This window comes from Poecilia reticulata, linkage group LG23 (assembly GCF_000633615.1).
Source record: "Poecilia reticulata strain Guanapo linkage group LG23, Guppy_female_1.0+MT, whole genome shotgun sequence".
Taxonomy (NCBI): Eukaryota; Metazoa; Chordata; class Actinopteri; order Cyprinodontiformes; family Poeciliidae; genus Poecilia; species Poecilia reticulata.
The window spans coordinates 11,911,558-11,937,961 of record NC_024353.1 but is presented as its reverse complement, the minus strand read 5'-3'; the positions used below and the strand labels follow the sequence as shown (position 1 = coordinate 11,937,961).

The window sequence follows — 26,404 nt, the reverse complement described above, 5'->3', positions numbered from 1 at the left end:
GGAAAATCTAATAGATTGAATGGAAGAACCAGAACAGAACCCACCTCAAGAATGACTCAACAAGAAGAAAATGCAAAGATGAGCAATGGACTTAGAAACAGTAGCAACAGACAAGGCAGAAAGCAAAAGAGATATCATAAAACTAAGTGCTTATTGGCATTAAATGATCTAATCCAAGCATATTTTGTGTTCACTGAAGTTTTTTAATCAATCCTGTGAGAACAGCTGTTATACTGAAATTAAACTGCACACCCACTTTTATTTACTAATTATATGATTTCTGAAGACAACTGGTTAGAGGATAATATACTTTGGTGGATTAGGTCAAATACAAGTGATTTTTATTGGTTAAAAGAAAAACCCTGAGAAAACACAATGCATCGTTTTTCTACATTTTCATAATTATCCTATTTTGTGTTTAAAGCCCCACAGCCTGTCGTTGATGTGTGAAAACTTGTTTAAGTCAATTTAGGTTAGAATTGAGTTGACGCAGCTAAACGTGCTAAAACTAAAAGTCACAGTAAAGAAGAAAAAACCCCCCGTAATATTCTCACGTTACACATTTTGGCTTCACTTGTAAACTCCTTTTTTGTGTATGCTCAATGAACTATATTTTGATGAACTAAAAAAACTGCTGACAAACTGTTATATTTCCTGTTTCCCTGAGTATCATCAATGATGCAATGCTAATCCTTTATCAGTAAACATGGATGCTTCTGCCGGCCATTAATCAATTCGTAATACCTGTGAAAAATACAATACTTTTAGGCTTCGTTTATAAATGACTGAAAAGTGTTAATGCGGAAAATACTAGCTTTTAATGTCTGATAAACCAAGAATTGAAACGCTGTTTGTCGTAATGCCGCATCTGCAATTACAGGAACTGCTTTCGTTCCCAGAAGCGAGAAAAAAGGTGTGGAAATCAAAGAGCTCTGCCAAACAACAACCTTGACTTAGCCAATAGAGACGGAGATGTAGTGGAGAGAAACAGGGGAAGGAAATAATGAAGATGTGACGCAAAAAAAAAAAAAAACAAGAAAAAAAACATTAAGTGAATATAAGACAATTGAACAAGCTAGAGAAAAAAACCTCCACATTACTGAGAACAAACATTGGCCTTCAGAGAGACAGATGAAAGAGCAAACAGAAGCTCAGCAACTGAATTGAGGAACAAAGTCCTGTGTCGCTTGTTGCCATGGGGTCTTGTTTGTGACTCGATGAAAATCTTCTCTTGAGCGACTGACGTGGAGGGCAATGCAGTTCAAGATCGACACGGTTTCAGACTCCCTTTATCGCAGCATGCGGTTTTAACAATCAATTATGGCATGCTGCTGCCTGATATTGGCATCGCTTTGCCCATTAAGCATTTTAAAGCTATGCTAAAGTCCAGCCTTAATTAAAGCAAACTCGGAGAATTGCATCATCCCTTTTCCCTTTTCATTCTTTTTTGTATGCGTGTTCTCCTTCATGTTTTTGCTTCATCGTACCACGCTCTTCTTGCTATTACTGTTTTGCCCTTTTAAGCGTCACATCATTTAGCAAGCTGATTGAAGACAAGCAAGGGTGTCCTTGGCAAGTGGCCTGGTTTAAAACAAATATTTTGGAAGCAAGTTTGACTTTTCAAATTGCCTGGGGGATCTCGGTCAATTTCAGAGACGAGAGCTACAGAATCTGAAATGCTTCTGTAACCCAACAGAAGTAGAGCCGACCCGATTAAAACCCCAACGTCAAAACCTTCTGGTCTGGATGGGGAGTTGGTGTGACAAGGGAACAGTGTCATCTTAGCAGTTAATTATAGTATAGTATACTGGGTGTAAAATGGATATTACATTTTTTTTTTTAAAGTTTTGTTAAGCTAATTTCACTGGGTCAGGTTTAACTCTTCTTGCTCTGGCAGGAATCCTCACTCTGAGAAAAACAACTCGCTTTTAACAGTTTTTCTTCACTGTGGACAATACATCTATTATTGGGCTTCAGAAAAAGGAGGGATTTCATCAAACTGAATGAAAATGCATCTAGCTGGATGTCCTTAACCTTTTGCTAACTGGTGTTAACTGAATTAGTTGTTTACATGGTCATACAATAATGGATAGATCTCTACATTTCTGGGAATCAATTCTGAATTGAATTGATATTGCCTTCCAATGCAACATTTTTGATGACAAAAAGGAAAAACAAAAGAAAACCTTTCATACGTTCACCAAAAATAGCTTGGACAACAGTATATCACGAAAACAAACGGCCGCTTCCACCGGACAACAATGTCGGAGAGGAATGTTTTATTCTGAACAAGCATATGGTGACTGTGAAGAGGAACCACTCGCAGGCGCAATATGGGCAGCTATCTGCTTCAGCCACGTCGGGGGGTGAGAGGACAGGAAGTAACAGAAGAATTAGACCAGGAGTCCTTTCTACATAAAAGCTCAACAAACTGTACATAGAGTTATTGGCGGTAATCGTTCCACTGCTAGGTTCTCTCAGGAAAGAACACCAGCAAAACAAAAGAAAAAGAAAAACATGGCCTTATTTTCTTCAGTAATTAAAGCAAAACACAAATTATTTTGTACAAAGCTGCACTAACTGGGATAAGACAGAAACTCAGACTTTAAGGGAAGCTTATTTCCATTCATTTAAAGGGTGAAATGTTTGCAGTTTTGGCAATAACTAAGAATGATGGTGAGAGCATAGTGTTTCTAGAAAAACCCAACATTGTTGACTGAAAAATATCTAATTCAGCATTTTAGAAATTTTAGCTGCTCTTTTATGACAGAAAAGTCTTATTACAGTTACCAGTACTACTTATTATTACAGTAATTCAACACAAAAAAGCATTACCTCCTATATTTTGTTATGTTATTAGAAGAAAATAAAGACTAGAGCTACAAAGAAAGTTTAAGAAACTTTTTAAACTCTTCTACAAAGCATCTCTATTTCAAATAAGTGGATTCTTCTGCCACTTGGTGTAAAAAAACATTGACAGAGTCTGTGTTGGAGGACAATATCAAAACCATCGGTTTGTGGCCCTACCAAAAGGTGCCGAGACAGAAGTTGCAGCAATTACAGCTTTTTAAGCCCTGACTTGGTTTAGTTCAGAAAGGTGTCTTCTTTAGGAACACATTTCTGCTACAAAAGTGACAAAGGAAGCCGAGAAATGTGTATGATTTTTCAAAAATCTTTGCACTTGAAAAATGTGGGGTTTTCTTTAGTGTCTTTTTATCGAGAGCTTGTTAAAACCTCCAGTAACACTTTTTTCACACACATATTCCGCACACGTTTCAAACAAGTTGAACACGGTCAACATAAAAAAAAATAAAAAACCTGACACAAGACCGTCTACCACATTGTGTCAGTGCGGCTAATTGGGCCCAGGCTAACTGGTCATAAGTGCCTCATTACCTTAGTACAAAAAAAAAAAAAACACTTGATTTTTTTTCCCCTCCATCTAATCCATGCAGCTTTTGCATCTGTGTTTGGGTTGAAAAAGTGCGTAGGTCATATCATAATAATGTGGTAAATGTGTATTTCTAATACTGCAGCTTGTTAGTTCAAGATGTTATTTTTATTTAAATCTGAATGGGTTCCAGCCCAAAAGGAGGGCCGGGGGGGTGATTGATTATGTTGCGCATATTTTATATTGCATATTTTCCAGGTACATGGTGCCATTTTATAGCACAATCAGGTAACCTTATTGTGAGAGGCATACCACGAGAGATTCAAGGATTCCTAAAACATGGATCAAAGAATCAAAGCAGCGCTCTCGGTACATTTTGCGATGAGGGAATGATAAAGATGTAGATTTTACAATATGCACTCGTCCCACTCTCCCCTTTAAAGTTGTATCTAAAAGGTCTGCTGTACTGTGAGAGTGGCCAAGTTGTCAATCACTTCTTTTTTCCACTCTTCACTTTAAACTAGCATGACAGAGGGCCCACTGTGCACAGCTCCATCTAATTAAAATACCAAACTAAACCCTATGTGAAAAAGGACAGGCTTTATTTCTGCCGCTGTGTCGTGATGACAAGTTACATTACATTTAAAGACTGTGTACTTTGCACTGATGGCACACAAGTAAAGCTGTTGCATAGGCAATAGACCACCTGCAAACATATTCACACTGCTTTAGCTTTTTTCACATTATCAAACCGCAAATGTCTTTTTTATTTTATGCAAATCCAACATAAGAAGTATATAACGGGTAGAAACAAAACAACGTGGTTTAGATTTAATTTTCTGCACATTTAAGCCTCCGTAGCTTTGCATTCAGCCCACTGATCCCACTTCAGTTACTGTATTTTCTGCACTATAAGGCGCACCTAAAAACCTTCAATGTCCCCAAAAGCCGACAGTGCGCCTTATAATCCGGTGTGCCTCATATATGGACCAATATTGAGCCACAACAGGTCTAGCAACTACGGTAAGCAGCTGCCGACTTCATTTTCCCCCATAGAAGAAGAAGTGCGCGGTGCATGCTGGGATAGTTGTCAGAACGCTGGTTTGTTGATAAAGTTTGATAATACATTTAAAGCCATTGGTGGCAGAGGGGCGAGGGAAGAGAGACAGAGACTGCTGCGGCAGCGTGTCGGTTGGTCTGTTACCCAGAAAGAAGTTGGGCACAATATCGCAACACCAACACCGTGAGTGAAACAATGACTGGGACAGACTACTATATAAAGCACTCGGGGACCACTTCTTTACAAACATGGATGTGTAATAATAGAGTACGGAACAAATTGGCTTTTTTAAAATAGGCCATTCATTGAAGATGCGCCTTATAGTGCGGAAAATACGATACAACAAGCGTTTTGAGGAATGTCTCTACCAACTTCCCACATTAGAGGCCAAAGGTTTTGATCATTCTTATTTGCAAAATAAATACTTTGGTTAGGTCATTGTAAGCATCATTGTGCTTTTTCTACAACATTCCATTATAGATTTGGCTGTATGTTTGGAATTGTCAGTCAGCTGGAACATCAACATTCATAATAAACTCGACCCGGTTCTTGATCTAGTTTGAACTCTCACCATCAATTGTGAGTAGAATTCCCACAGTATGATGCTACTCATCCCCAACCAAACTACTATATCCCAGGTTGATGGTGTAGATATCAAAAAGCAATTTCCTTGAAAAGAAATGGAAATTTGCTGCATTTTATAGACAGACTGCTGGGTAAAAAAAAAACTTGCTGCACTGTAAGAATGAAGACATTTGTTAAAATCTGGGAGAGAAAACAAAGATGTACTGGAGATATCTGTGTTTTGCTGATATCTGCATTGTAATGCATGATTTATAAGCTGATATACAAGAACATAAGAGCTTTATTGGATATTTTTGAAGTTTATATTTTGAATTGAGTTCTCTTATTTTCATAAATATTTTAACAATATGAATAAATAATGGTATAACAAAGTATGTGAGATTTTCTTATTTTAAGAGTGTCAGTTTTATAAAGCCTGATTGAAAACCAATGCCACAAGAGCCGCTTTGTCAATCTCCTGCTAGTAGGGTATTTTATTACAAAGAACAAGCATTAACAGCTGCTGTGCTCTCATTTGGGCTGTTCAAGTTTTACAGTACACGGTTGGCTTCTTTTTGCAAAAAAAAAAAAAAAAATGCTGAGTGTTCCCCAAAATGGTGAATCAAACATCTTCTGAGAAACTAAATCGTCAAATTACTTTTCTTTTCATTTCGATGTCACCTTTAGTTTAGATCTCAGACCTTTTGTCTAATCTGGCATAAAATTAAGAGAAGATCTGCACATGTGGTGCATTGCATGCTCAATAGCATAAACTGTTAAATTGTATAAATAAAGTATAGCAAACCACGATGTTGAGTATATTGATTTTTTCCCCCTCACTCTGCATGTTAAACGATACTAAAGGCAGTGATGTGATTATAGACTAACTGTGTTGCTCAAGTTTTGGGCTCTTTAGACTGAACACACATTCTCTACATAGTGAATGCTATGGGGATGTTTCCTTTAACAGTGACTGGGAAGCTTGTCAAATTAAAGGAAACATTTTATGGAAAGTACCATAAAAAAGTGTTTGCACCCTAACAGATTTATTCTAATTTTGCGGTTTTGTCGTATAAAATTTTTTTTTTTGCTTCAAGCCAACTACTAACCAAATCAACCTGATGATATCTAAAGACTTTGAAAAATATTCTGCAGACTTATGTGGCAAAAACAAAACATGTTGGAGGGTCGGTATCCGATTCCTTGTAGGATAACTGTCAGTATTTTAGAAAAACACCTCCACCATGCCAGCAGTCACACATGGTGGAGGTGGTGTAATGATCCGGGGATCCTTTGTAACTTCATTTATTAAGACTTTGCTCAGCCGGTGCCGCCAAATTTTGTTCTCTTCTAGAAAATACCGGGAGAGAATGTCGAGTCGTCGGTTTTATGCTTTCAAGTTCAGTCGCTCAAACTGCTGCTGGCAAGACTGGCACAAGCAGTTCTTTTTATTTTTTATTTTTTATTTAAACACATGGTGGCATGTTGATTTACAGTATATGACTTCTCTACCTTAAGGAAAACTGCGAGTGAGTGAGTGAGTGAATTTACTGTGGTCATCTTTGCCGCCTTAATGGGCTCAAAAATAGTGTGGAAAAGAAAGTTAAAGTGAGAAATTCAAAAGCACTCCCTTGAGCGTTACTCATAAGAGGGAGGTTATCCATCCAGATACTAAATGATAAAAGAACACCTGTGATCTATACATCTTCCTTCTGGAATGGCTCGCATTGCATCTCTATTTCAATTTGACATTTAGATCTTTGATCTGCAGTTATCAATGTATGCACATTTATCAGCATCGACACAGCTGTTATCTTTCGTGTTCAACAACTAAGTAAATTTTATCTTCATCTGCGGTAAAGTAAGTCGGCACACCCACACTTTCCAATTCCTTCTCCCTTTGCAACATTTTGTCTTGCATGTTTACTCTGAAATATATTTGCAAAGTTTAACACATTAGACTATCTTTCTTTATTTTCATTTTCTTCCAGTTTCTCCACTGCGATTATAGACATAAATCTGTTTGGGTGCAGAAAATCAACCTGACGAGGATTTCTATGCAAGTTGATTAGTAGGGGAACTTTGTGAAGGGCAAATATCGACTGTTTTTGGTCCTCGCATACGTCAGGAAAGAAGGTGTAATCTTTGAACATGAACAAAAATAATACAGGTCAATATTGCGAGATGAATGCTCGAGATGCACATTGAAATTGGCAGGTGACCAGAATCGGACTATTTTCTGCTTGACCGGGCCCGACTGGTGAGGCAGCAACTCATAAATTCAACAATTCTGGGGAGCCGCTTGGCTAAGGAACAAGCACAGCACAAAAGGAGGTTTTAGTCCTCGACACAACTGTTCTGGGTTCAATTCCTGACCCCGGTAAAGCTACTGCTTTTTTCTCTCTCTGCCCTTCCTCTTGACCAGCTATTACTGAATAATGGCCACTTATGCCACAGAAACACAAAAGAAAAAGTTGAATATTTAGCTGGTTTTACAACCTGTTTATTGGTGTTCATTTTAACAGCAATTTTTTAAGAATTTTGTTTCAGTCCTATGACTAAAATGTCATGTAGCTTTAGTCGGAATTGTTTTAGTCTTAGGCTAACATTGGATAAAATTTTTGTTGACTGAATCTACTGTCAATTTAGTTGACAAAATTATATGTAAAATCTAAATACTTTTGCAAATGGTTGTCTATTGTCTGAATATGCAATACATACAAAAACAGATTAAACTTTTCTAAAAAAGCTTTTTCTTAACCCTGCTTTCAACAACAAAATATTTCCACCAGTTGGCCTGATGGGCTTGAAAAATTAAATGCACTGTGATATGCAATAACTAACTGCATATCACATTCTTTATAAAACTGTTACTTTTAGTCCCCTCGTCTCTAACAGAATGTGCTGGATTTGAAATTCACCAAGTTAAAGTACGGGTCTACATTTCCCAGGGTATACACTGATATTTACAGTTACTTATGCTAATGAATGCTAATCTCTAATAAAAGAACTTTAATATGACAGATCTGTAAAGCATTTTTTTTTTATTTTACTGGAGCTGCTTGTTCACATGCGACGCCGCTTCTCCTAATATGGCTAACTAATTGATGCTCATGCAGGTAAGGTTATAAAAAAATGTAACTACTTTAATTGCGAATTGGGTATAATTTGTATCGACAGGCAGAAGTTACACAAACACAGAAGATTGGCTTTCCAAAATTTGCTCAATGTTTTGATCAAAGAGGGATCGGGGTGATTTTCTTTCTATTTCAGGTAGAGTTGAGTGACTCTTGTGTACCTCAAATTAAAGAGATCAAGATAAACCTATTGAGGCAAAGCGTCTTAACAAATCACCTTGAAATACGACGAGGTGATTTAGGTACAAAGACACCGGATTTAAGAAAGAACATTCATATATCGCCTCACAGAGAGTGGTTTTGCAAAGGGGAAGCAAAATGGTTGCCTCCTGCTCGGCGGGAGACACGAGATAACAAGTCCCCCTTATTAAAGACACCTGGAGCAGACTGGGAGACGAAGCTCACATGGTGACAAGAGGAGAAATTCACGTGAAGAGGAAGACAGGGCAAACAGACAAGGGAGAAATAAATTGGGCTTCTACCCACTGCATCCTGCAAAGTAATGATGAGGCCCATACAGAGAGGTAGTTGGAGAGAGAATGCATCCTGTGGTTTGAGTTTCTAGCAAGCAGGGGGAGAGGAAACACACACTTGAACATTTACACCACACAACCTTTCACATGTCTGCAGGGTGCAGAAGAAGCGATATGAAGCCAAAATCCTCTGCGTGGTAGCGTGACCTTTTTCAAAAACAATACTTCAGCACTCAGTGATGGTAAAGGATCCATCGCGCGCCGTTTCTTTCTACTTTCATCTCCCACTTTCTTATTCTTTCACAGCTACCCTTCATGTAATTCTTTGTGTTTGAAACTTTCGACTTCAGCTGCTTTTTCTTCCCGTGTAACATTTGCCTCCTTCTCTCCCTCTTTCTCTCTCTCTCTTTTTCTGTTCTTTTCACCTGCTGGGATTTAGAGCTGAGCGTGTGTTCAGGAGTGCTGTGACCAGGATCACTATGCAGGCCACACTAGAAGGTGACCAAGAATGCTTTCCCCTCGCAAATTGCAGCCAAAAACCATCCAAAGCACAAAGCAGTAAGAGGGTTTGCAGACGAACGCATAACCACATGTACTCTTACCCCACCCCTGGAAGTTACCCGAGACTCGATATCTGACAAGAATGCTTAAACTAAGGATGGTGAGAACTGAACAAAAAAAACTTTCCAAATAAAAAATACTTTTCAGACACCAACATCGTTATGTTTTAGCTTTTACATTTGAATGCCTTGCTACAATTGACAGAATATGAATGTTTGAGATCTTTCAAGGATATTACACAGATACAAAATCACTATTATTATTTGAAACTACTTTCTTTTATCACAGGAAAAGGTGACAAGACAAGCCAGCAACCTTCGAATGGCCGAAAGGAAAATACACATGACGGGCACAGAAAAGACAGAAATTTCATACAGTGACGCAGGAACACAATTATTCAGTGCAAACAAATCCACCTGTAAGTAAAGCAACAGCAATGATATTTTACAGTGGCCTAGTCAAAGCCTAGATTTAGATGTAGTCCAATTAATATGTAGTGACTCTAAGCAGGTTGTTAAGTGTTGCTGAATTCAAACAATTCTGCAGGCAGCAGCAGGCAAAAATCCCTCTGCAGCAGCGTAGAAGACTAATTGTCAGGTATTGCCAGACCTTGATGACAGCTATTGTTGCTAAGTGTGGCGAAACCAGTAATGAGGTTTAGGGAGCAATTACTTTTTCACATAGAGCCAGGCTGTTTTAGAAGGCTTCGTTCCCTTATAAATGAAGCCATCATCACACTGCATTCTGCATTGACACAGGTCATCTTCGCCTGGCATTAAAACTTGTTTGATGGTCTGAAAGACGTAAGGGAGCCAATTATTTTTTATAGGACTGTAAAGCGTTCAGAGGGCACAACTAACCCAAAACGGTATCCTTGTCACAGATTAACCCATGACCAAGTGCCAAAACTACACTGTTAAGTATTTCAGATCATAAAGTTGATCAATATGTGACTCTATCTCTTCTTTTAACGTCCTAACTTCAGTGTAGCCATATTTCTCCTCCCCTTTATCTGAAAACAAACTTATACACTTGGTAGAGCTCTCCTCATTAAAGCCCCATCAGCAAGTCACATCATTACCTGTTTACTCCTTTCACTCCTCTCTCCTCCCTCTCTTCTGCTTTCTCTGTTAGCCAGCCAGCTGCCACACACTCCAGAGGATATTCCAATTAGAAACAACACACAGAGACGCGCAAATGTGTGGCACTGGAAATTCCAATTAAATCCAACACACAACGCAAACACACTTTGCCGCAGATGCACATGAAGTTGCTGGTGGACATGCTAATTAACGGAGCAAACATGGCTTGGACGCCATTCAGCCACTCCAGTGAGACGCGGTGCATAATGTGCACGCAAACACATACGCACAGATTCAGACGAGGCCTTATAAGGTCACCAATGCGCGCACACACACACACATCATCTGTAGCGATGATGCGGCAACCATAAATGGCAAAAACCAAGAAATGATACATAAAGTCAGTGGCTCACTCCGTCATTCACAATCAGTGGTTTAAAGGTTAAAGAAGCTGTGAGCAGCAATAAGAAGAACCGTTTGAAACCATTAGCCAAGTGAAGCTTCCATGTCGGGCAAAGCAAGCGAGTGACCTTATTGTCTGGTTTTACTCGTCAGACCTTATTGTGTGGACGTGGGAACGTGAGAACAAGCGCTGTGGCACGCTAGAGGGGAAAGAAAAAAAAAACCCTCACAGATTCACTTCGAACTTCCTGCAATAATAGTAGCTTCCCCGAAACACACCGGATTCTTTGGTAAAAAGCTGAACCAAGCACAAGGGGGGAAAAAAAATACTGTGAAAGTTTGATTTCCCCAATGTGTGATTAGACTGGATCACTTTGATGTGAGCTGTTTTCCACATGACTAAGAGTGGTACGCTGTTTGAAAGGAAAACAGGCTCAGTCGTAAAAGGGAGGAGAAAAAAAAAGAATAAAAATCGCCTGACTGACACTGCAAAACAAGGAGAGATAAGGGTCGACATCGCATTATTGAGGAATTAATTGGAAATAAAGCAATGACTTGAAAGTTTTAGGATGAGTCAACCACAAAGTTCTATTTTGTTGTAATTTTATGTGATGGACCAGCACAAAGTAATGAAAGAATGTAAAGCGGAAGAAAAATTATAGTGTGTGGCTTGCATTTGTATTCAACCCGCTTTACCTTCACGTAATGAATGGTTCTCAGAAGTCACCTAATAAACCGAGTCAAATTGGTATGTAAATTCAGTACAATATACCTGTTCTGTGAAGTAAGTAAACTTTATTTATGTAGCATATTTCATAGGTAAAAATCACAAAGTTCTCCACAAAGACACAGATGCAGACTGTAAGGTTTCAAATTTCTTAAAGAACATTTCTAATCACATCATCACAGAAACCAAGACACACAGACTAGTCAGGGATAGGGCTGTGTGGGGCAGGAACTTCAGCAAAAAGACCTGCGGTGTGAATGTAGCCTTAATCATTGTGTGTAAAGGTGGAAGAAATATTACGCCAAAACACTTGAAGCTGAAAACGCACATCTTCGTCTACATCAGTGATAATGGTGAACTTTGTTGTTGTTTTTCACACACAATTACAACAAACTACAATAAAGTTTGTGGTTGTCGCAAAAATGAAAAGGTTTAAGTGGTATAAACACGTTTGCCTGTCAATCACCCAGCAAGGAAATACCTAAAACACGCAGAGCAGGCTTAACCCGTGTTTCAAAAATAGCTTTACGAAATTCTTTACATTCAAGATGATGTCACACAAAGTCTGTGAAACACCCACAGTGCAGCAAACCTATTTACAACTACTATTTATGTCCAAAATAAACACCCATTTACTTCACAAATGCATATATGCTCGGTTTTGTGAAGCAAAACAAATGACAGCTGCAATCAATGTCCTTCCATGAATCTCAATGAGAGCATGAAGTGTTTTATTGTTAAAGCCAGAACAGTCACACCATCAAGGAATAGAATCAATAACACACTGCAGCTCCAGATTCAGAAACAAATAACAGCTTGCTACGTGCGAGCTGTTATAAATCAACTTAGCTGTATCGACATTTACTGCGTGTGTCAGTTTCTGTGGCTGCCTATTAAACTATGGAATTAAGTCGGTTAAGTAAGTCAGAGAAATCAAATATGTGTTGGTTGTGTCTTCTTTTCATTTTAGGTATTCAGGTGTGTAAAGAGACACCCAGGTATTGTTTATGTGCATGTTGGTCTATATGAATTTTCTTTGCTATGTGTGCATGATATAGTTTGACTTTTGAATTGTGGCTGGAATCCTATTACAGAATCTCTCAGGCTTTTTTCTTATAACCGAAAACCAAGTCAGCCAATTCAGTAAAATACAGTAAGGTGCAAACAGAGTGTTGAGAGGTCACAGATAATTCTCAAACTGTGGCTGTGAACAACAGCCTATGTATAGAAACAAACATCACTTGATTTAGCAGGTTTCTCCCTGCTGAATATAAAACAATTCAGGCATTTAAAATCTGTAGGCATAAACTGGAAATTGTTTATACGACTGTTGTAGAAGTTCTGAAATTGCGACTACAGATTTTCAGATCAGTCTTTCTCTGCAGACAGAAATTCAGATTCCATGAAAGCTTAGAGGGAAAATAGATACAAGTCACCGGAGAGAAAACAAAGATAAAAATCAACTATTTCTGTAGAGAGATTTTCAGGTTTTCTTTGCATAATATACTACCGGTAGTTGAATTCATGGCGAAACCAGCCCATGGTTAAACAGGAGTTTCAGAGGTTTTAAAATGGTGAACTTTGTACCATACCATACCAACTTTATTTATAAAGCACTTTTAAAACAACCACAGCTGATACAAAGTGCTGTACATTAAAACACAACATAACAATAATAAAAAAAAAAAACTCTTGCAGTTTAAAAACAAAAACATACAATTTAAAACTAGATCCCGCTGGAGTTGAAAGCCAAGTAAAATAGATGGGTTTTAAGACAAACTTTAAAAGTTGTGTGTTTGAATTCAGCTGTTTACAGAGTAAATCTGAGCCGTTTCTAGGTGTGGGGGAATGTTTCACAGCTAATCAACATACTGGGCTTATTGGCTAGTCACAGACTCTTGTTGTTGGTTTCGGCCAATAAGGTGAAAGTTTGAAAGGAACACGTGGTTAATTAATTTAAGCACTAAAGTTCAGGGCTCACAAGACAAAATCTCAGAATTATTGCTTATGGAGAATGGAACAAAAGCTGAAAACTTCTACAAATATATATTTCTATCCAGATATGCCAGACAAAAGCTACGTTTTGATATGCACACCTTCCCTTAACAACCCTCAAGCAGCTCATCAGCTTTGGGGACAATTCTTTTAGAACTTTGAGGGCTGTTTTCTCTCTGATCTTCTTTGCATAGTGCCAACACTCTTTATTTTTAGACTATTGTGTATGATATAATTTATACTGTTGGAAAGCTTGGAATCCACACTTTCAGAATCTGTGCATACATCAGAACACTCCGAGGGAGACTAGGTAAAAATTTTAAACCTTACATGTATGTTTATTCATTCATTTGTACATCTATAAAAGTGTATTTAAAAACTAAAGGCAACCAAAGTGCCTTTGACTGTACTAGTCAGTCAGAAGATGCAAACTTACTCAGTCAATGACCTTGCCAATTTACATTTCACAGCCATTATATTTGCAAAATAAATAAATAAAAATGCATTAATTAAGTCTTTGCTACAGCCCTATGGAAAACTGAAGTATGGGCTTAGCTCCAGTTAATCAGGAGTCAGAAAATCCTCTTATACAAACAAGTGGCTGTAAGGAGATGTTGGTTCTAAGCCAGTGATATTGCAGAAGCTAATTGATGCATCTGCCCATTAAAAATCAAGAGCTGGGGCTTTTCATCTCAAAAGTTTGAAAACTGGGATCTAAGACATGTGCTACGACACCTGCTACATGCTAATGTATCCCTAAAAAGGGATTCCAAGCAGCTAAAGAATTACAGTTCAAAGATAAAATGGTGATATAAATCTTCTGATATGGCAAAGTAATAACAGTGATCAATTTGTAACAATACTATGTTCTACAGAGAAATCTTTAGAGTTGATCCAGCCTATCCACACAGAGTCATTGGGAGGCTGATGACTATTTCCTGCAGTTGTTAAGAGAAAGATGGAGCACAACCTTGAGAGGCTGTCAGTCCATCTCAAGGTAACAGAGGCTCAAGACAACCAACCGAGCGATCAGAAATTCTCTAAATTCTATGGATAATTTAGAGAAACCAGTTAACCTAGCCATCATGTTTTCCCACTCAGAGAAGAAGTCAAAGCACCTTCAGAAAACTCAGTGCAGAAAGACTCCAGAGTTGGACTCAAAATAGGCAGCAGGTATTACCACCTCTAAGCCCCCCAGACTGGCATCTCATATTCACATAATGTAATAGTAGAGCACACTCACCCTTTCTGCAGACTGTGATGTGCCAAAGAATATGGGGATGAATGCCAGCCAGATGATACACGTGGTATACATGGTAAATCCGATGGGCTTGGCCTCATTGAAGGTTTCGGGCACGCCTCGTGTCTTTATGGCATAAACTGTGCATGTCACCATGAGCAGAATGGAGTAACCCAAGGAGCAGATGAGAGACAGGTCGGAGATATCGCACTTGAGGACTCCGCGGGCTGACATGGGGTCCTGGGTCCGTTGCTCTCCGTAGTCCACTACAATGTGGGGAGGGTCCACAGCAAACCAGAGGAACACCCCAAGAAGCTGAACCGAGATCAGAGAGAAGGTGATGACAAGCTGCGAGGCAGGGGAGATGAACCTGCAGAGAAAGAAACAAGGCTGATCTAAGTCTATCAAGCCATCCTTTCTTGTGCCAAGCTTGACGAACTACATAGTCCATCCAGTAAATTTTGAGTCTGTCCCAGTCAGACCTTTCTCCGGGTGAAATGTGTACAGAAAACCTTCAACAAAGTGTGCCAAGGAGGACCTTGATCAGATTCCCAAACCACCCCTAACCCTTCCTTTGGTGCACAGGAGTAGACACTGAAATAGTTAAGTATCACTCCCGTAGCAACTCTGCAAAGAAATATCTGGTCCACTGGTCTACAGCCAAGAAGAAAGCCACATTGATCCTTCTGAATCAGAGGCTCAAGGATCGATCGGACCCTTTTTTGAAACAGAAACAGAGGAATGTAATTCCTCTCCTAGTGGAATGCCCTCTCGTTTGATGTTGTCCCAGTCCCGTGTGCAAATAAAAAGGAATGTCTTCCATGACTGTCCCACAATGCATCATAAAGATTTTTAAGACCCCTAAGATGGGTGGTATAAATTGAGGAACCGATCATCTACGTAGGAAATATGAGAATTAAAGCATTACTAAATCCTGCATTAACATTTTACTCACTTAGATGAAGCCCCCTTCAAACCACCTACAAAATGATGAGGCTGAGCTCATCACTCATTCAAATATTGTCTAAAAAATAAAATGAGTAATGATTACAAGTACCTTGATAATAAGAGAGAGTAAAGGTTAAGTGTATATGCGACTGCATGCTACTTTCTGCATAAAAAAAGAAACAAAGCTTCATTCAAAGTTACAAAATCTACACATGGAACATGCAAACGTCCAAAATAATGGATAGATAATATCAATGTACTTGTTTTTACCTGGGTGCTGTAACAGACTTTTTCCCTTGTTCAAAGATGCGATGTATCCTGTTGGTCTTTGTGAGCAGTGCAGCGTAGCTGAAACACATGCCCAGACCGAGGAAAATCCTTCGCAGTGAGCACACGCCCACGTCCGGCGTCGCGATCATTAGGAAGGTGATGGCGTAGCACAGGAAGATTCCAGTCAGGAGCACGTAACTCATCTCCCGGCCGGACGCGCGGACGATGGGTGTGTCGTTGTACCGCACAAAAGTGACGATGACGAAGGAGGTGGCGATAATCCCCAACATGGAGATGAAGACGGGGACGACGGCCCAGGGGGAGTGCCACTCGAGCTTGATGATAGGAATCGGAATACACCCTGTTCGGTTTGTATCTGGTCGCATCTCGTAGGGACACAGCTCGCATGTGAACTCTGAGGCCTGAGGAATGAGTAGAAATGATGCATTAAAACCATTTTGCTCTGTTATTTCTGTCTTAATTCTATTTCTAATGGATGGTTCTGTTTGCCCTGACATCTATAAACTAAATAGCTGGGTGAAAGCATCTTAAAGTTACTTTAAGATGTTATTTTGACTATGAAACAAACCTTTGTTATTCTTTTAAGCAGTAATTACTGTTATGGCAGTGACGTGCGGTGTCATCATGGAAAAATAATATAATAATTTATAAAGATATTTTTACCCTGTGGTTTGTACTATAAACTACCTATTTTTTCATTTAATTTAACCAAATTAGATTATTTTTTTCTTCAAAATCGTTGAATTTTCACATTTTTCCATTCAAATGCTTGAAAGCGAAGCCGGTGAGGCTGCAGCGAGCTGAGCCTCACCTGGGATTGCGCAACCTCTCGCTAACTGCACCGGTTGCCACTTAATGAGAGCATGCTCCTCCTGTCTGTACGTTGCCAATAAAATGGTTAAAAACATTTAATGTCTGAACTGATTTTCTATAATTTAGCTTATGTATTTAATGTACTGTGCTTTTACTGTCACCAACTGTGTATGTAACGTGTTTTGTGTGCTGAGGAGCGATCAGAAACGGCAGAGAACAGATACGAGGTGAGGCAGGCAGTTCTCGTGCCTCATCGCTGGGGGCGCTCATGAACCCAGACATTGTTACTCCACAACTGCAGAGTAAGAGACAGTAACAGCGAGTTAGCCATACAGTAGCTGCGCTGACACAGAGAGCGAGAAAGATGTGGTTTTGAGTTGTACTTTAACGGTTTCTGCCTTTGCTGTTAAGCACAGCACGAAATTAATAAGATCTACATGTCTAAGTTTGATTGGGATAACGGAATTATTCTGCGGCGGCGGTGCGGATAAGCATCACATGTTAAAGAATAGTCTTTTTGCCCTCCAGCATTGTACGCATGCGCGAAATTTCCTTATGTAAACAATAACATGCAGGGGGTCTAGATTTGTAAATCCGATTAAGTCGGTGCCTCACCAGCTATGAACTTCACCGCATGTCACTGTGTTATGGCTACTTCTTTTGTATGGTCCTGTCCAATTACCACTGCTCTGTAGAAAAGTTCATACAACGCACTTAAGTTCCAAGCAAACCAATGATTCATCCAGGTCACTAAAGGACCTAGAACAAGTTAAATAACAGCAGGACTCTCACTGAACTCATTTAAAGTCAGGATTTGTGATTCCACAATAAGAAATATACAGCAAAAAAACTGTTTAAGGATGAAAATCACTTTGCTGACCAAAAAGGTTACATTTACCATAGAATGTTTCACAATTGCTAGAAATATCTTGATGATCCCAAAGACTCTGTGGGAAATATTCTGTGGACTAACAAAACAAAAATGCAATGCTGATAATATCCTCTATAAAATTAACACCATTTAAGAAAAAATATAATACCAACATGGAGGTGGCAGAGCAATAGTCTTGAAAGCTTAGCTGTGGTTGACTTGCCATAATTATTGAAACTATAAATTCTTCGCTCAGGCATGAATAACATGAAGGTGAATTAAGCTTAAGATCAGGTATGTTGGGGTTATTCAGCAGGACAATGAAACACCAACATGTCCACCTCTGAATGGCTAAGAAAAAGACAATCTGAGTTTTTTGAAGCGCATGTTAAAAGTCTGCACTTGAAGATTGAGGAAACATTTTTTGTCATGCTTTCAAGTAGCTCAATCGAGACTGATCAATAGAAATGGTCCAAACACAAAATCTGTAGAATAAAAACACTTTGGAAAATTGCTTTTTGCCATAACTGCTCTGATTTTATTCCAACACAGCTAAGCTAAAGTCTGTACCTTCCACATGAACGCAAAAATGTATTGGTTTTGTTTTAAATCATCCCAACAATTTAGGTATCTGCCAAAGACATGCCGATTGTGTAGCTGTGTAGCCATGCACTTGTCAAGGGAACAATTCACACATCTTTGAGCTTTTGCTCTATTATAACACTTCTTCACATCAACAGATCATTGATTTTACAGCCCATGAATGAATGTGTAAAATATGGATTGAGTGTTCAGTCTCATATTAGCAAGCTGCTGCTCTGACTAATATTTTTGCTGCCTTTATTGCTTCCTGAGCGGGGATCACTTTGCACATATGTTTGCCTGCTCCTGGAATTCTGAAACATAATAAGAAGGATGATAGGATCCCAAATTGTCTCTAAGATATAATTATCACAAGAGATGTATCTTCATAATGTGTGATTAGACCCTTTCCCTCATCTCAAATCACATATTTACATTTGCGTTAAGAGCATCCATGGGGTTCTTTCTGCATATATACATTTATAATGAGCCACTAAAGTAAAAAGCAGAGATAATAAATGCTTCTGGGGTAGAGAAAAACACGGGGTCTTCCAAAAAAAAAAAAAAAAAAAAAAAAGGCTTGGTTAAGACTTCCAGATTACACTTTTAAATTGGAAATCAGACAAAGGTAGGTTCCTACTGAGTTCATCCAATTGGAAAAAAGCTATGAACAGGTTGTGAAAGAACATCCAGAGCATTTCAGCTTTGAAAATTTCATTTCAGTTTTAAAGTCAAAAAATGATCAGAAATATGGCAAGAACATTTATTTTATTTCAGAAACAAACAGCCAAAACTAATTCACATTCACTTCATAAAAACAGGCAAGACTCTCTTTTTTGCCTCATAATACAGTTAGGGAAACATATTTTTCCTTTAATTGACAGTAAAAGCTAAACTTTTTTAGGTCAGGATTACCAAAATCAGCTCTGTTTTTCAAAATGTCACAATGATGAGATTTTCTTCAATTAATGTTTTTATTTCTTTAGAAAATACTAAGAAAACAATGTCTACAAACAATTTGGGGAAGTCAAATCAATATGACGACCAAAGATGATGACATAAACCACTTTCCTGTGCGACATGAATTTGAAGCTGCGCTTCAAATTTCAGATACCTGAGGTTGCCAAAATCATCTGTTCAGACAATTACACTCAAACATAAACACAATGGGAACAGCTTAGGACAGAGAAATGGGTTCTCCCACCCAAGGGTGAATGTGTTTTAGTGAGCAATTTGCATATCAACCCACAGAAAGCAAAAGACTTTGTGAAGATGTTGGCAGAAGATGGATGGGATAATCCTCAACAAACAAATGTACTGAGAGAGTTTGGAGAAACTGCTTGCCCAATGGTACACACACACAAAATGACGGCGCGACGACGGTGCCCACATTCCCGCCGACATATTGAGGAACACACTGCCTATGAAAACACGCCCAACTTGGCTTGAACCGAAACCAACACTGGTTAGAGTGAGACTTGACAATGGAGAAGGTACTTTAGTGAGAAAGATGCCATTACTCCAAAAGCAACAAAATCTGTGTTTTTGAGTGGCCATTTAAGTCTGATGTTAGACAGACGGTGGGGAGAAAAGGTCATTGGTCTTTTTGCAGGCTGCAAGTTGAATGATGCAGCATCAAATGTATCATTCTCTGGTTTTTACTGCTGCATCTTGAAAGCTGGTGGTTTTCTTTGGAAACCTACCTGGTAGTGGTATCCTTCACAGCTTTCGCAGTGCCAGCAGCACGGCACTCCTTTTACCACCTTCTTTCTTTGGCCTGTACGACATGGCAAGCTGCACACAGAAGCTGGCAGGGACTGGTCAGCCGTCTTCCAGTGCATTGCGTCCATCTGAGTGGGGCACATGTGCAGCATAAATTAGTTTTGGAAACAAATGAACAATTTAACCACTTTCCAATCGTCTCAGGAGAAAGGAAGAACAGAATTTGACATTGCTCACTTTACACTGGGTTAACAGTGCTTTAACCTTGTGCGCACCCGTGGCAACTGTGTCTGGAGGCGATCGGGGAGAGGAATTAGTATGAGCAGACCCTCTGATCGCTTTCGAGAGAGCTTCCAGGCACAAACTAACACCAGCTTCTCTGGAAGCCAGCAATCAGACCATAATCAGAACTGGCACAAATAAGCCATCTGGATCTCCCCTTGTGATTGTGTGTGTGTGTATGTGCGTGTGTGTGTGCGTGTGTGCGTGCTCATCCATGTGTGCTATGTATTTGTTTGTGCTTGTGTCACACTGGCATTACAATGAATCCCTGAGCTTTCCGTCTGTCTGGTTTGTCTATGGTTCCATGTGCTTGGTCTCTAATTTCTTGTTATGCATGCAAGATTTTGAGGAAAAAGTCCATTAGTACACTGACTCCCAAAGGCGCATTGATTGCCATGAGTGCTGAATAAGGCGGCCGTTGATTAGCACAAAAGTAAACATTCGACAAAAAACTAGGTGGTTTGGTCTTTTGTTCTGCTGGGGATTAAAAAGTACCCTTGATTTGTTGGCGACGCCAATGTATAAGCAGACACAGAGCTTACAGCGATTTAAGAGAAAAAAATGTGTTTACCAAAATGTGATTTATTTTTCCTGCTTATTCAGAGGCCTGTATTTCTACACAATGAAACAACTGTATTTTCTGACAGAAACCAATTATGCACATGCTAGTACTACTAATACCAAGAGCTTTCGAAAATGCTCTAACTTTGTCGCGTGTTCTGAGATGACCGTACATCCATCTACAGCTTTAATTGTCCTCCAGTTATGCTAGATGTGGATGTGAAGAGTGATATGTATTAGATGTATGAACCGCATAATCAGCTTATTTCAATATGGAGGTGACCATACTTATGAACCTAAAGCTGAAGAATTACAGAAACTAGATGTAGTTTGTTGGTCTAGTTGTTGAAACTTGGAATTCGACTTTAGGGGACAGACTATTCCATCTTAAAATGTAAACTTCTAAGCATGATAAATTTACTTAAATGTATGCCAGAACACTGCACATCTAACCTCACAGAGACACAGAGTCGTAGCAGTCTCATTTACTTTGTTTGCCTGGCCATCTATCAGCCAGGAAGCATTTTGTGTCTATTAGTCTTCTCATCTGTCATCTGGCTTTCCTAATGAACTCCTGGGCGGATTAATAACGTAACACTCTAGCATGCTCAAACTGTTTACATGTGCGCTTATTCAGATACTCATACATCACTGTCACATAACTGCAATGTAAAGTACAGCCAAAAATATGTCCAGTTTGGGTAAAAAGTCTTCTACATTGAAGCGTTTACACCCATCTCAAAACAAGCATTATTTTTTTCATAAATATAACAATTTTGTCCACATGACAAACCAAAACAGATGGACCCCCTGGCATAGCTATTGCAGGCGCTGTAGGAAGACTGTGTGAAAATGCTGGAGTGACTCAGCCAGAGTCTGGAACTCAAATCTAGAGAAATTTCAAAATGGATGCACACCAGCAGTCTCTTGTGCAACCGGGGTGACTTTAAATGTTTCCACCAAGACAAGCCAGAGACACATCTACATGGAAAGTGTGCCATGCTCAGTTTGTAGGATTTTTAAGAAGATGATTTCGCACTGCATGTTTTTTTCCCCCCATGGATGCCAAACGTGATGCAGTTTGGGTGTGAATGCATGCAGTGTGAAGATTCGGTGCAACAAACTTGAAAGTTTTAGCAATATTCATTTCACTGATTTCTTTAGAATTATACTTCTCACCCTGTGCTTATGCTTTGGTATGCAGGGTGTAAATAAATGACTGAAGGGTGTAAAAGAAGTGAGTGCTAGGCAGAGCTTCAGCCAGATCCAGACATTGCGGTGGATCGAATGATGGGTGCATATACTTAAAGGTTTAATAGCTCCAACATCAACTCTTACTGTAGCTGTGGGGACTCTTGAAAAAAATTTTTCCCATAAATATCAAAATAAATAAATTCAGACTTGCAAGGAAAAACAAAGCTTTGTTCAATCTATTCCAAAATCTAAGTTTGGTTCATGCAGACCTTTCACAAGGTCTGTGGGTCCCAAACAAATTCTATACTGTGTGCCAGATATTGCAATCTGAATAAGACAAATTAGAATCCCACATATCTTACAAACTAAATTATCAACAATGCATGTAAAAACAGGGGAAACATGCTAACATTAGCCTAGTGCTGGAGCAAATGACTCCTCATGAAAACATTGTTAGTAGGAGCACTTGAGTTTATCTACATGTGTGGCCGTATACATCTTCAGAAACAAATGATAAAACCAGGCCTAATTAAGGTGACATTACAGCTTTCTTTACATAGTTGACAAAGTTTTGGAGCATCATATCAAAGTGTAGGAGAAAATTTAAAAAAGCAAGTTTAATTAAAAATACATTCTGCAAGCCAAGACAAAAGTGATCAAATCTAGAAACAACAAATGGCCTACTGTATCTTTTTGTGTAATATTTTTATTTTGAGAAATGTTAAGTCATAAGTGTATGGTAATCATTTTGACTCCTTGCAGATACTTTTGAAAAAGATTTGGAAAACATAATTTGACTATGGTATGTGCTCTTAAAGTACATACAATAAAAATAACCTTAAGTGATGTAAATAAAGCTTGGCTTTAATTGTTTCCTTTTTACAGGATTTTCCAGACTTTCACCTTATTTATTTTCTGTATTTGGTTTTGATGGGAATATTTTATCCTGTGTCCCTGGTTAAAAATTCAAGAATGCTTGCCAATATTCGTACAACCCCCCCCCCCAAAAAAAAAAAACACCTTACCTTTAAATGTAGTTTGTTGGTCCATGAGCCAATTAGTCTGTACTCTGGCTTGGAATTGTTGATAGACTGGTACTGGAAGATGTCGTACCTTCCTGGAGCATCTCCATTCTCATTGAACATTACTGGTGTGCCGGCACTTCCTGGAACAAGGAGGAAAAAAACATAGCATTTTCTGAAACTAAACAATCAGAGTTTTTAATTCTTAACCTATCAGTATGTTGTAGTACAGAATATCTTTGAAGACAAGAAGACAAGTAGATAAGCAGGAAGCACACATAAGTTATGAAACTTTAATGCATTCTCTTATCTTTTTTTTTTTTAAATTAAGTTTGAACACCAACACTGACTATAACTCACACAGGCCAACTAATTAGCAAGACACATCGATTTGGTTACAAAACTGTAGGCACCATTATTGGCAAAGTTTTCAGTTTAAAGACAGCCGGGGATGCATGCCCACTTTCATGTATCCAATACTGAATGTGGATTCATCTCAACAGAAGAAACACAATATATTATTGTAAAAATGACAGTAGTACTTAACTGAAAGGTTTTACTAATAATACAGAAGCAGCAACAAGCTGTCCATCATGTGCACAACTGTTGACTGTCAGAAGATCATAGACGTAAACCAGACTACCTGCCTGCATGCTACTAAGACCTACACACATTTACCTGAAAATGACCAATTTTGCATGAAAGGATTAAGAATCACCTAAACATGTGTTTTTTCTTCTGCTTAAATAGCTTATTTATTTATTGAATATAACGTCTTATTGAACAAAATAACTTGGAGCACCTTCACAGAAAAAGAAAAACAACTGCACAGCTAACACACAAGTTGTCCATATAGATTTATTAAAGTCATATTTCCTCAGGCGGCATATTTATGAGCTATGACAGCAAAGGCATAATAACCTCTGGTTCTCACTCGAAGATGTGTTGTACCTGTATGTGCCTCGGTGTTTTGTAGATTGGATGTGTGCACGCATGGGTGAGTTTAGATTTCCTTTCAGATTTGGTTTTCTCACCTCCAATAAGGCTTAACACAAACCTTTTATCATCCGCTTTCTGTCTTGCTCGGCGCTTTTCTTTCTTTTTATGCAGTGTACAATCAAATTATATTGCTGCGTGTGGAATAGAATAAAAGAAATAAGACCCGGGTGTATGTGAGAAGAAGGTCTACCATTATGAAAATTTTACTTGTCAACAGTAAGTCATTTATATAAGGTGAGTTCGGTTTAATTGCACAAAAGTGCGAGACTAGAAAGTGTCAAAACTAAGACAGAAATAGCGCCAGAGGAAGTGAAATAAATCCATACGTAAAAGGAACATGCTCTAAATAGACAGATAAGATATGAGCAGAAAAATGTGAGAGAAAAAACACACACAAAAGGCAAACCAGCGAAGAAAATAAACATAGGGATGGTCTTTCAATTTCAGAAGAAATTAGAAGAGATATGCTAATATTGGTTGGATGAGAGAATGAGCTGGAATGATAATGAAACTTATTGAGAGGGAGTAAGGAAGATGAATGGAGAGAGACCCAATCGATAGCGAGACAAAAGCAGACGTCTCGAGCTTTGGAGGATGCCATACATTATAAATAAGTGCCGTCGCAGGAAGAAGTAGTGCCTAACTGCACTGTCTCTTATCCCTCCTCCTTTAATTTCCTGCCTTAAACATATTTCTTAACTTCTGATTAAGGATCAATGTTGTTATTCCTCGGGCTCTTCCCTAGCATGAACAATATGTGACGCTAAAGATGAATTGCAACAACGTGTAGGAAAAAGTGGGGTGCTTCTGAAAACTTAGGCAAAGAAAAAAGCCATCAACTACATTATTATTTTTTTCAAACTGTGTGTAAATATAAGTGCAGGCAGGGGGATTCACTTTATTAGACACACCCTGCTGCTACCAGGATGTACCCCTTTTTGCCTTCAGAAACCTTTGAGAGATATTTTTCTGAAAGGTGTCAGGAAAGAAAAATTCCTGAGAGATTTTGGTTGATAACAAAATCATGTAGTTGCTACAGATTTTTCAACTGCACCGTACTGCATCCCAAGAGGCATTGGAGTGTATCAAGAACTGGTTACCTCAAAGGCTGAAATACAGCGTACATGTTAAGAAACCAGATAGAGATAATTTAAGCTTTGTGACACGGTGCAGGTTCCCAATAGAAATAGTCTATTAGAATAATGTGTGGTGTGGTCTTCTGTATTCCAACGACTTCAAAGTTTCACATGCCGTGTGTTCAGATATTGTGTTCTGCGTACCAGGATGGTTATATGAGCTTCTCTTCCCTTTCATCTTGAACCCGTTAGTCCATTTTCCTCTGTTATTTGCAAGCCAATTTGATCCACGTAACCGTCACTCACTGATTATTTTCATTTTTGGGCTCTTCTACAAGAAGGTTGTAAATAAAGACAATAGAGGTGGCAGAGGGCCACCAAGCCCTCTGCTTAGTGGGCTCAGAGGAGGTCGGACTGCAGCCATATTTCAGAACAGTTTTGTTCTCTTGGTCTTGTATCTTTAAGGGAGAGGATGGCGTGATCATAGTTAACTTTCTGTGCATGAATTTCTTATCTTACTCCAGATAACTATGCTAAAAATTGGCATTGAATGCCACCCCAACTCCAAGGCAAAGACCAATAAGCATAGCAGTGACAGAACTATTGTAAACTGTAGTAAATATATAAAGAAAAATAGAAATATAAGGCAGTCAAATATCAATGTCCACTTTTGTTCCTTTGATTTTGTACAAGCCAATATTAGTCCACAATGCTAATGCTACTGTAGCATACTGTATATGTGTTTCAAATCAAATCAAAGTTTATTTGTATAGCACCTTTCAGCAACAAGGAATTCCAAGGTGGCGGACATTTTTACAAAAGGGGGGCGCTGGGATGCCTTTAGGGGGCGTTTGGTCGAAGGTAAACTTTACACCTTAAATGCACAACAATACCAGTTTAGACTGAGTAACTTGAGCAAACCAATTTTTGGGGATGTTTTTGCTTCTGTAAAAACTGGGGGGTTTATTCAGGCCCTAAATACCAAATACCACACACCATAAACATAGCAGCAAGGTGCTATTTTTATTTATTTGTTATTTATTTAGGAGCAGCTAAATTGCATCCCGAAAGCTCAAGTAATCCCTGAACTCTTACCCCAATGAATGGATGCAGAGACAGGACAGAAAGTTCAAACCATTTGTTTCATCAATCATAACGGGCAAGGATCATCTCCCCAAACTCCAACATCTCTCTGCTCATCTTTTTAAAGAGGAACAGCAAAAGCAAAGTAGGTGGATTAGCAGAGCTGCTAACGTCTGACTGGGACATCCAGGAGAATTGTAGAATATCGGCTCTACTGCCTGGATATTGGGCTGGTAGCATGAGACGACGGTTATGAGACGGACACAGAAACAGTCTTCAGTCAGAGGCTTCTTCAGTTCGCTAGTATACTGACCACTACTGGAGATCT

The 26,404-nt window shown here is 38.9% G+C and overlaps 1 protein-coding gene across 4 annotated transcripts in view; it reads right to left on the bottom strand.

Annotated features, from left to right (window-relative positions):
- The window catches only part of grm8a (glutamate receptor, metabotropic 8a), a 172,781-nt gene that overhangs the window by 7,124 nt on the left and 139,253 nt on the right, over positions 1-26,404 (bottom strand). For all 4 annotated transcript variants that reach the window (XM_017302872.1, XM_008400956.1, XM_017302873.1 and 1 more), the window contains exons 7-10: positions 22,922-23,061; positions 19,841-19,987; positions 15,851-16,272; positions 14,636-15,002 (exon numbers count right to left, since the gene is read on the bottom strand). In XM_017302872.1, the coding sequence (XP_017158361.1) occupies positions 14,636-15,002; positions 15,851-16,272; positions 19,841-19,987; positions 22,922-23,061 (1,076 nt within the window). The remainder of the gene's footprint in view (positions 1-14,635; positions 15,003-15,850; positions 16,273-19,840; positions 19,988-22,921; positions 23,062-26,404) is intronic.